General features: G+C 40.7%; 1 protein-coding gene across 2 annotated transcripts; it reads right to left on the minus strand.

The window, feature by feature from the left end:
• Nucleotides 1–2,260: 2,260 nt before the first annotated feature.
• Nucleotides 2,261–4,717, minus strand: si:ch73-361p23.3 (tumor necrosis factor receptor superfamily member 9). 2 transcript variants are annotated; one of them, XM_035795989.1, is made up of 7 exons: nt 4,461–4,717; nt 4,106–4,219; nt 3,771–3,905; nt 3,611–3,689; nt 3,199–3,440; nt 2,971–3,084; nt 2,261–2,797 (listed from the first exon to the last, which is right to left on the minus strand). In XM_035795989.1, the coding sequence occupies exons 1-7, from the start codon at nt 4,555–4,557 to the stop codon at nt 2,772–2,774; spliced, it is 807 nt and encodes a 268-aa protein (XP_035651882.1). In that variant the 5' UTR covers nt 4,558–4,717; the 3' UTR covers nt 2,261–2,771. The 2 variants fall into 2 exon arrangements, with proteins under 2 accessions (XP_035651882.1, XP_035651880.1); XM_035795987.1 differs by having other exon boundaries at nt 2,261–2,802.
• Between the last annotated feature and the right edge of the window lie 7,372 nt (nt 4,718–12,089).

Raw genomic sequence — 12,089 nt, forward strand, 5'->3', positions numbered from 1 at the left:
CGGCCTACAGGGAGAAGGTGAGGGCCCTCGGAGTGTGGTGTCAGGAAAATAACCTCACACTCAACGTTAATAAAACAAAGGAGATGATCGTGGACTTCGGGAAAAAGCAGAGGGAGCACCCCCCTATCCACATCGACGAGACAGTAGTGGAGAAGGTGGAAAGTTATAAGTTCCTCAGCGTACACATCACAGACAAACTGAAATGGTCCAGCCACACAGACAGCGTGGTGAAGAAGGCACAGCAGCGCCTCTTCAACCTCAGGAGGCTGAAGAAATTCGGCTTGTCACCAAAAACATTCACAAACTTTTACAGATGCTCAATCGAGAGCATCCTGTCGGGCTGTATCACCGCCTGGTTCTATCTGCCCACAACCGTAATTTATTTTTAAATCACCGGGGACAAAATGTTCCAGGACATTTCACAGGAAGGCCAAAAAGATCATGAGGACAACAAAAGCCACTGCCTGTTTATCATCCAGAAGGCGAGGAATACAGTGCATCAAAGCTGGGACCGAGAGACTGAAAAACAGCTTTTATTTCAAGGCCATCAGACTGTTAAACAGCCATCACTAACATTGAGTGGCTGCTGCCAACATACTGACTCAATCTCTAGCCACTTTAATAATTAAAAAGTGGATGTAATAAATGTATCACTAGTCACTTTAAACTATGCCACTTTATACTGTATAATGTTTACATACACTACACTATTCATCTCAAATGTATATACTGTACTCTATACCATCTACTGCATCTTGCCTATGCGTTCGGCCATCGCTCATCCATATATATTTTTATGTACTTATTCTTATTCATTCCTTTACACTTGTGTGTATAAGGTAGTTGTTGTGAAATTGTTAGATTACTTGTTATATATTACTGCATGGTCAGAACTAGAAGAACAAGCATTTCGCTACACTCTCATTAACATCTGCTAACCATGTGTATGTGACAAATAAAATTGGATTTGATTTACTGAAGTTACTTTCTGGTACGCTTTCATTCTATCGCAATGATTTATTTTTAAATACAAATGTTACATTTTGGGAATTGTGAAAAGTGTTTTCTGAATGAATACAGTTCTTAAGTAATGAGTCCGAGTCCTTAGACGAGAGACCTTCAACTGTAATATCTTATACTTGTTCAGTGTAACAATGTTTTCATTAGACCCAAATATAGACCATTATTGCATGGTGTGTGTGTGTGTGTGTGTGTGTGTGTGTGTGTGTGTGTGTGTGTGTGTGTGTGTGTGTGTGTGTGTGTGTGTGTGTGTGTGTGTGTGTGTGTGTGTGTGTGTGTGTGTGTGTGTGTGTGTGTGTGTGTGTGTGTGTTGTCACCTAAGATAGCCGAAGTGTGCCAGTGAATGTGAATATCTGTTGATTAGCTCTGGCACTGTCTGATAGACAGATCTGTGTTAATACCACTTAAGACAGACAGTGCAATCTGAGTGTGCACATCGAGTTCAATGTCTTTAACGTAATGATGGACTGTTGTTTCTCTTTGCTCATTTGAGCTGTGCTTGCCATAATATGGACTTGGTAGGCCTATTTGACTAAATAGGGCTATCTTTTGTATACCACCCCTACCTTGTCAAAACACGACTGATTGGCTCAAACGCGTTAAGAACCAAATAAATTCCACAAATGAACTTTTAACAAGGCACAACTGTTAATTTAAATGCATTCCAGGTGACTACCTTTTGATGTCTTCACTATTGTTCTACAATGTAGAAAATGGTCCAAAATCAAGAAAAACCCTTGAATGAGTAGGTGTGTCCAAACTTTTGACTGGCTCTGTATAATGAATCAAGATTCATGATTCATCATCATATATCCTTGGTACTACAACCACGTTAATGAACATTGCTGAGATATGTGAAAAGAGATGTTGTTGTGAAGAAAAGACTAATCGAACCTTTTGTTTCCACTGAAACGTTAGGGTGAACACCTCTGCATTAGGGGAAATTGTGAGCAGAAGTATCAGAACTGTAATCAACAATGTCTTTCACGGTAGCAGCTTCTGTGTCTGACTTGATGGCTTCGATTGAAAACGTGAGTGGAAGTCATATAGGCTGAGTGGAAGAATCTCCCTCACGGAAAAAAAGAGGCAGACATATAGCCTATCCACAGGGGGAAGCCCCGACCCAGCGTCAGTGTCTCTGTCTTTATGTACTTTCTCTACATCCTGATACTTCTGTTCTTGCTGAGTCATAGCTCATGCAAATGTATGTAACTTTTAAGAATGGGCAAATAGGCATTGAGATCGTGTGAAATGTTCAAAGGTTTACTTTGCAAGACATAAACGACAACCAAATTTAACACAATGCACATTGTACAATATTTCACATTATTTTGCCAGGCTGGCATTGTTGTCACATTATCTTTCTTCTAAATCTTAACCAGACACAGGAAGGAAGTAGTAGGCCTATTTCTCAGAAGTTTGTCAGTAGCCCATTTGTGACAATAACATCATGCGGATCTCCCAGAGCAGCAAAGAACAACCATTTTGTGGATAAGGAGGCAAGGCAAAGTAATAGGCCTACCTAACATGCTTTTCCATAATAACAGATTACATGGGAATCAAATATTGACCATATTTTTTCATTTTCAAACAGGTGTTTGAAGTTGTTTCTGGTTTAAAATACATTTATTCTGAGTAGCATTGAGAATAATTGCAGCATTTTGACAGACAGATCAGACAGGTTTTTCCATCATGGCTCCCCCAAGCTTGGTGTTTTCACCAGGGAGGAGAGACTGCTGTCCCCACTTTCTTCAACTGGCCTCCGGCACATTGAGTCCTGGGCTGGGGCAGAATGATAGAGTTTAGAATCCCCAAACCAAACAATGCACAAAATATACACAGATGACATTCCAGATTTGAGAGCCTATTAAACTCAAACGACAACAACACATAAATAACACTTCTCATAATCATTTTGCGACTTCGAGTTTCACTAGCAGTAGCGCATACCTGTTTTGACACCCGGGTTCTTGTAGTTCTTGATGCAAGGGATGATGACCAGGTTGCAGGTCACAGCGGTAAGTAGAAAAGTAAGCAGCAGGACAATTCCAATGAGTGGCATTACTGGAAGACAGAAATAAGGCATTAGTCATACAATGTCATACGACTATCCACTGTAGCACAATGTTTTACACGGATGTATAATGTCATGCCCTGGAGTCAAGAACAGCATGCAACCTTGGCCATAGTCTGCCGTTGTGGACTTGGGACCAGTGACGGCTGGTGTTAGAGTGGGGACATCGGGATGACGAGATGACCCTTGGCTCTGGTTCTGGATCAAGGACTTAGACACAGTCTGGATAGAGCCAGAGGGGGAAGTGGGCTGCATGGAGGGGAGGGTCTTCCCGTCTGACTCTGACTCTTCATTACAGACGACATCTGCCATCGTAGTCCCAGAAGTCTTCACTCCACTCTTACATCTAAGACGCAGACAGATACATGGACACGAGTCAAACTACAGTTAAATGATTCCCAATCAATTGCAGAGTATGACGAAAGGTCCAACATTATATTGTAAATGTAAGGCGACTGCTTGATACATCAGCAAATTGCAAAAATCGGACAAATGCTTGTAAGTTTTTCTACATACTCTCGCCATTTCGCACACGTAGAGTCCTTGTCGGTGGTAAAGAATCCATGCTCACATTCACGGCATTTGAGTATTATACCTGAATCAAGAAATGCCAGTTATTCACAGATGCACTCATCAAGCCACTGAAAAGCATCAGTATTATGTGATTCCACTTTACCTGATCTATCCAACCCAGAACCCACGGCACACTTGCATATGGTAGAGTCTTTGTCTCTGTTAGTGAATCCTCCACGACACTGACACTTAGCATTAGAAGTCTTTGTGCACTTTGATATTACCTCACTCCCAGAACCTGCATAGAAACAAGCATATTGTCTGTGGGTTACACTGGCATATTTTATGGCTATTTAGATTCAACTCCAAAGATTTGGCGTGGGATCACGATACATTTGAAAGATGCCATCTTCTGTCATGATTTACACATCCACAGGTTATTGTTTACGTAATGTATTCGTACTGATGATGACTTCTTATTGCATAATCATGTCTTACTCTCATTGCAGGAGTAGCAGGGTTGACATTGCAGAGATTCATTTGGTACTGCCTGGAAGTTCTCGTCGGGGCACGGTTCACACTGTTCCTTTTTTCCTCGACTTATCCTCTCACCTTGATAATATCGTTCACATGATTGTCATTGTACTGTGATTGTTCTCAATGCTGGACAGAGTCATTATTCCATGATGAGTGTCAACCAATTAGAAGTAGTCTTAATAGTATCAATGGTAAAGACAAAATATTCAAGATAAATCTGCATCTACATTCATCCGCATGGCATAGTGGAGTACGATTCCCAACAAAACATAAAGAAGCTCCACAATAGCCCTTAATATTCATTAACATACTTTACCTATTTTGCATTTAAAAGCCTCCACGGGATTTAAAGATCCATTACAAATAAAAACACATACATAGATGAGCACCCAGAATCTAGACGGGATCATCATATCACTCTGCCAATAGAAAAGAGAACTCCTGCCTGTCAACCTGTAGAGAGAGGGTGTAAAACTGTATGAAAGCTACTCGGGTGATGAAATCTCACTTATATCTAGAGTTTATATCGATATTTAATGTGGTGTAGTTCAGCTGTACCATGTCTGCGTTAACCTTCCGTGATGAATCATCATTTCCTGTCCCTCTTAAGTTATCCCCGCCCCAAGAGTGGTAAACAAATTATATTTCTCTCATTCTTTCAACTGAAAATCCTCTGTCAATTCAAGATTCGTTATATTTCCTTCAGGTCACATCCACTCATATAGAATTTTTGTTTTACTCTTTGTTTGTGAGACAGTAATCAGTTACCAGTTACCTGTCCAAAATTGTAATCAGGAACATAACATTTGGGTTACCCAAACTCAGTAATGTAATATGATTACATTCAGTTACTTTTAGATTATTAAGAGGCATTCGAAGAAGACAAAAATGGATGTTACCAATTGAACCACGTCTGTTGCGGGATAAATCAATGTTGAAATTTACATAGCTGACCACATATGGATGTTACATTTTACTTTATGATTCGGTTATGTAGGCTTCTTCTAACCCATCACTTTCTACTACATATAATAATATGATACAATTCTATATTTACATTGAAAAACCAAAGTCGATCAGAATTTCTGTCACTCCAATAAATGTTATACCCCTTGATCTTCAAGAATAGGACTTGGAAATATGGATGTATAGATTAGACAAATTGTTTTGCCTGAGCATAACCCCAAAACTAAGGATTTATTAGCCAGCTGTCACGCCCTAACCATAGAGAGCCCTCTGGGTTCTCAATGGTGTATAGGTCAGAGCGTGACTAGGGGGGTTTCTAGCGTTTCAATTTCTATGTTGGTATTTGTATTGTTCCCAATTAGTGGCAGCTGATTATCGGTGTCTCTAATTGGGGATCAAACTTAAGCTGCCCATTGTTCCCACCTGTGTTGTGGGATATTGTTTTCAGTTAGTGCCTAAGGGTGCGCTGTACTGGACGGTTGTTAATGCTTAGTTGTTTGTGTTAAGTTTCACTTGGAAATAAAGTATGTGGAACTATAAGCACGCTGAGCCTTGGTCCGCTGCTTTAGACGAATGTGACACCAGCCCTACTCTGTTTATGATTTTGTTGTCATGGAGGACTGATTGGGCTCATTGATTTGAGTTGATAAATAAATGCTGTGCTCATGGAATGGCATGCTTTGAGCACTACTGAGAAGTGCTATTTACATGTGAAAAATTACTGCTATATGCTGCATTTGCTATAGGACTATTGTTAAATGTTTTGTTGGCGACACTTTGATATCTTGATAATCCACAGATAACACGAACAAAACGGCACCCGCCTATGTTTTGGCAAAAATCTGAGGGGTGGGCCTGGAGAAATGTAACCACACTCAGATTAATAGACAGAGCTATGGATGCAAGGACTGACAATACATGATATCAAAATTATTGTTTTAACCATATTATGAGGCTATACAGTGTTTGTTTACATTTACAATGTTTACACACATTAGAGAAAAAACACCTTGAATTTTGGGTTCTCACGGAGTGTGACAGTTGAATTAAGCTCATGAGGCATTTATACGTTATATTCTTCATTAATCAATGTATATATGTGTATACATACACTACCGGTCAAAAGTTTTAGAACACCTACTCATTCAAGGGTTTTTCTTTATTTGTACTATTTTCTACATTGTAGAATTATAGTGAAGACATCAACTATGAAATGACACATGGAATCATGTAGTAACCGAAAAAGTGTTAAACAAATCAAAATATATTTTATATTTGAGATTCATCAAATGGCTACCATTTATCTTGACAGCTTTGCACACTCTTTGTACACTCCTCCACCAATTTTCACAGTGGGAGCGAAACACAGGCTTGTAAGGCCTCTCCAGGTCTCGCACCCACTGTGAAATTTGGTGGAAGATTAGTGATGATCAAAGGGTGCTACAGCAAGGCTGGAATGGGGCAGATTTGTCTTTGTGAAGGACTCATGAATCAAGCCACGTACAAGGTTGTCCTGGAAGAAAACTTGCTTCCTTCTGCTCTGGCAAAGTTCCCCAACTCTGAGGATTGTTTTTTTCCCCCAGCAGGACAATGCTCCATGCCACACAGCCAGGGCAATCAAGGTGTGGATGGAGGACCATCAGATCAAGACCCTGTCATGGCCAGCCCAATCTCCAGACCTGAACCCCATTAAAAACCTCTGGAAAGTGATCAAGAGGAAGATGGATGGTCACAAGCCATTAAACAAAGCCGAGCTGCTTGAATTCTTGCACCAGTGGTGGCATAAAGTCACCCAACATCAATGTGAAAGGCTGGTGGAGCGCATGCCAAGACGCATGAAGGCTGTGATTGAAAATCAGTGTTATTCAACCAAAAAATGTAAACTATTAGTATTGTGTTGTTTAAAAATGAATATGAACTTATTTTCTTTGAATTATTCGAGGTCTGACAACACTGCATCTTTTTTTGTTATTTTGACCAGTTGTCATTTTCTGCAAATAAATACTCTAAATGACAATATTTTTATTTGGAATTTGGGATAAATGTTGTCAGTAGTTTATGGAATAAAACAAAAATGTTAATCTTACCAAAACAGTATACTGTATATATATATATATATAGTCCAAAAATGAATGTAGCAACTCCAGATTGCCCCTTTAAGTCTATCAAAAGTGTGCAAGTTTGAGCATGTAATCCCTTACTCCCCAACCCTGCATGCCATGTATACTAAATCTCAGCATAACCCACCTTCTCGTAGGCTTTATTACGTCAATTCAAGTTTCAAGATAAGTTGAGGTGTAAAAATAGAATGTATTGTTGTGTTTTATTGACAACAAGATATCTCAAAATTGCAGACAAGAAAGTATTTTATTGTTCTTGCATGACGTCATCTCCTCCCACTATGTTAGCTTCTCATTGGGTCCACTTAAAGTTATCTCATATCTTGTTACGGGATGACTCATTGTTGTCCATTGTTCTATATTGTTACATGCTATAGTTGAAATTTTGGCAAGAAAAACAACCAGAAACATTGAACCTTCGACAATATTTTGTACACAATTTCCTTCCCTGCCCTTTGCAAAACACTGCATGATGATTGCACTGCATGGCGGAAGCAAGATTACTATCTGCATGGTTTTCATACACTAAGTGTACAAAACATTAGGAACATGCTCTTTCCATGACATGATATCCTTGATGTCACCTGTTAAATCCACTTCAATCAGTGAAGATGAAGGGAAGGAGACAGGTTAAAGAAAGATTGTTACGCCTTGAGACAACTGAGACATCGATTGTGTGTGCCATTCAGAGGGTGAATGGGCAAGACAAAATACTGATGTGCCTTTGAACGGGGCATGGTAGTAACTGCCAGGCTCACCCGTTTGAATGTGTCCTACGAACTGCAACTCTGCTGAGTGTTTCACGCTCAACAGTTTCCCGTGTGTATCAAAAATGATCCACCACCCAAAGGACATCCAGCCAACTTGACACAACTGTGAGAAGCATTGGAGTCAACATGGGCCAGCATCCCTGTGGAGCGCTTTCGACACTTTGTAGTCCAAGCCCCGACGAATTGAGCCTGTTCGGTGGGCAGAAGGGGGGTGCAACTCAATATTAGGAAGGTGCTCCTAATGTTTTGAACACTCAGTGTATGTATTCTACCACGTCTAACAGACTCATGGAGAGACACAGAAGTACTGTGGTATCAACCACTGTGTTCAAGTCATGGGCTAATCAAAGCAATACAATCTCTGAATAATACAATGCATTAATAAGGCTACTGATAACATGCCATCTGCTATGACTAGAAGGAAGAAACATTCACATTCATTTCAGCACTGTTGCATAGTGATATAATTAAGCAATAAGGTCTGAGGGGGCGTGGTATATGGTCAATATACCACAGCTAAGGGCTGTTCTTATGCACGACGCAACAGGGGGTGTCTGGATACAACCCTTAGCTGTGGTATATTTGCCACATACGGCCAACTCCAGGGGTGCCTTATTGCTATTACAAACTGGTTACCAATGTAATTAGCGCAATACAAATAAATGCTTTGTCATACCAGGGGTATACGGTCTGATATACCACAGTTGTCAGCAAATCAGCATTCAGTGCTCGAACCACCCAGTTTATAATGTTCTTTATGATGAGGTTCTCAAGTTAAAATGTGTATGTACAGTATTTGCAGGAGAGGGTTAGGATTATGTCAAGATTTGGGTTTTGGCTAAGGTTCAATCGGGGTGTGGACATGAACCTAGGGTTAGGGTTATGTTTATGGCTTGGGTTAGGGTTACTGCTTTAATGTATTGCCATTTTAGGGTTAGTATTTTTATCTCACTTTCTATCCTACTCCTCTTTGGACCAGTAAGGCGCTGAAGCTTGGCTCCACCTGGCTCTCTCTTTGACACAAGGTGGTTATTATTCTGTTAGATGAGCTCATGGTGGACGGGTAAGGATATGACCCTGTACATTTGATCGCCGTGTAACACCAAGCTGCCCCTGTTTCTGTTTTTCCCTAATTGTTGTATTGAGAACATTAAGGTCGGAGACAGTGAGGAGATAGCTTCTGGGGAAATACATAGCAGTTACTGTGGGCCTATTTCATCGGAAACTGTGCTGTTTAACCATATGTTTTGCCTGTAAGTACAGGGAGTGCCAGTCTTTTGATTGCTATTACAGATGGAAATAACCACAATTCTTGCTAATCTGCAAGATAGACCTACAACCACGCAACTTCCTGTGGAAGAGCACTCAAACCCTTTGGTGTTTTCTCTATCAGCCAATGTTTCAATTCTGATGTTATTATTTGATTAGCAACAGATAAAGCACATACAATCAATGAACCATCCACACAGGAACATGTCAAGTAAAACATGCCACCGAATGATAGAGTGTTGTAATGTTGTCGTCCAACGTCTACATAGCTCACCACAAAGCGAAAAAAGTTTTTAAAAAATGAGAATAACAAATGAACAAAAAAGTAGAAACAGAGGTGTATATCCTTGTGATTAAAGGCAACAATCTGTGATACGTACTGCTGCTGTGCCACAGTCTTTTCAACTGATAAATGCCCATTGATTCTTGATGAATATGTATACATTCAAATTAAATAAATACAAATCAACAGTTATAAATTAGTACTGTAAATGGCTTGTGCTGCATTTACACTGGCAGACCAATATTGATATTTTGCCACTAATTGGTCTTTAGACCAACCAATCAGATCAGCTCTTTTGCCATAGTAGGGCACCCTTGGCGAAGCTGCCAACAACTGGATGTATCCGGTTTTCAGGGATACAGCGAATCAACCTAGCTTACTTTCGCCCTGAAACCGTATGTGAGAACTTTGCTCGGGCGTTTTCTTCACACCTGATACGTTAGGTTAATAATAGGGCAAAAGAGCAGAATTTAGCTGCCTGTGTAAACGCAGCCTTATGCATTTCAGAATGTAAATGGCAAGGTTGTAGGTAGTTCCTGTTTTCGTTGTCATTTGACTGAACAAAGTATAGCTTCAAAATACGTTTACAACTGTCAATTACATCAATGTGTCAATCTCATTTAATATATTATTTGTAAGCACAGGGTCTTACGTATACTGAACAAAAATGTAAACACAACATGTAAAGTGTTTCATGATCTGAAATAAAACATCCAATACATTTTCCATACGTACAAAAAGCATCTTTCCCTAAAATGTTGTACACAAATTTGCTTTCATCCCTGTTAGTGAGCATTTTTCATTTACCAAGATAGTCCATCCACCTGACAGGCATATCAAGAAGCTGATTAAACAGCATGATGATTACACAAGTGCACCTTGTGCTGGGGACAATAACAGGCCACTCTAAAATGTGCAGTTTTGTCACATAACACAATGCCACAGGTATCTCAAGTTTTGAGGGAGCATGCAATTGACATGCTGACTGGAGGAATGTCCACCAGAGTGTTGCCAGATAATTTAATGTTAATTTCTCTACCATAAGCTGCCACCAACATTGTTTTAGAGAATTTGGCAGTACATCCAACCGGCCTCACAACCGCAGACCACGTGTAACCTCGCCAGCCCAGGACCTCCACATTCGGCTTCTTCACCTATGGGATCGTCTGAGACCAGCCATCTGGACAGCTGATGAAACTGTGGGTTTGCACAACCAAAGAATTTCTGCACAAACTGTCAGAAACCGTCTCAGGGAAGCTCATCTGCATGCTCGTCGTCCTTGACCTGATTGCAATTCGGCTTCATAACCGACTTCAGTGTGCAAATGCTCACCTAAGATGGTCACTGGTACTCTGGAGAAGTGTGCTCTTCACGGATGAATCCCGGTTTTAAGTATCAGACAGTGTGTATGGTGTCATGTGGGCGAGCGGTTTGCTGATGTCAACGTTGTGAACAGAGTGCCCCATGGTGACGGTGGCGTTATGGTATGGGTAGGCATAAGCTACAGACAACTATGGCACATTGACCGCACACAGATACCATGATGAGATCCTGAGGCCCATTGTTGTGCCACTCATCCACCGCCATCACCTCATGTTTCAACATGATAATGCACAGGCCCATGTCGCAAAGATCTGTACACAATTGCTGGAAACTGAACATGTCCCGTGTTCTTCCATGGCCTGCATGCTCACCAGACATGTCACCCATTGAGCATTTGTGGGATGTTCTGGATCGACGTGTACAACAGCGTGCACCTGTTCCCGCCAATGTTCAGCAACTTCACACAGCCATTGATGAGGAGTGGGACAACATTCCACAGACCAGAATCAAAAGCCTGATCAACTCTATGCGAAGGAGATGTGTCGCGCTGCATGAGGCAAATGGTGGTCACACCAGATACTGACTGGTTTTATGATCCACGCCCCTACTTTTCTTTTAAGGTATCTGTAACCAACGGATGAATATCTGCATTCCTAGTCATGTGAAATGCACAGATTAGGGTCTAATGAACACATTTCCTTATATTAACTGTAACTCTGTAAAATCTTTGAAATTGTTGCATGTTGTGTTTATATTTTTGTTCAATGCAGGTGCAGAGATAGATGGTGTTGCAATTTAAGATTTTCCCATTACCCATTTCCCTTTCTTTTTGGTGACTAAAATGAGCAATCCACATTCCAACCTGTGAAAGGCAGCAATACGCAACACAGCGTCTAGTCGATAGGCGGACGGAACTATTGAGGAGGAGACGAACGAAAGATGGCGGAAGCAGAGGATGAAGTGGATTCTGAATACAATAGGTAGAGATGTCCAAGTTGTGAAAAACATCATAGTATGTGTTATAAAAGTGATGAATATGTGACGTTGCAATTGTGGTGGGAACCATGATGCCACATCTTTCGATTTTGCCCGACAAGAGTGAAAGAGAATGATGTGGCCAAAGTCAGGGTTGTACAGAGCATTTCATATGCAGCAGCTTTGAAAAGAGTTGAGGGTTTGAATGGTGCACCAGAAGAGTCCATGGTGGTGGATAG

The sequence above is a fragment of the Oncorhynchus keta genome, chromosome 21, assembly GCF_023373465.1.
Source record: "Oncorhynchus keta strain PuntledgeMale-10-30-2019 chromosome 21, Oket_V2, whole genome shotgun sequence".
NCBI lineage: Eukaryota > Metazoa > Chordata > Actinopteri > Salmoniformes > Salmonidae > Oncorhynchus > Oncorhynchus keta.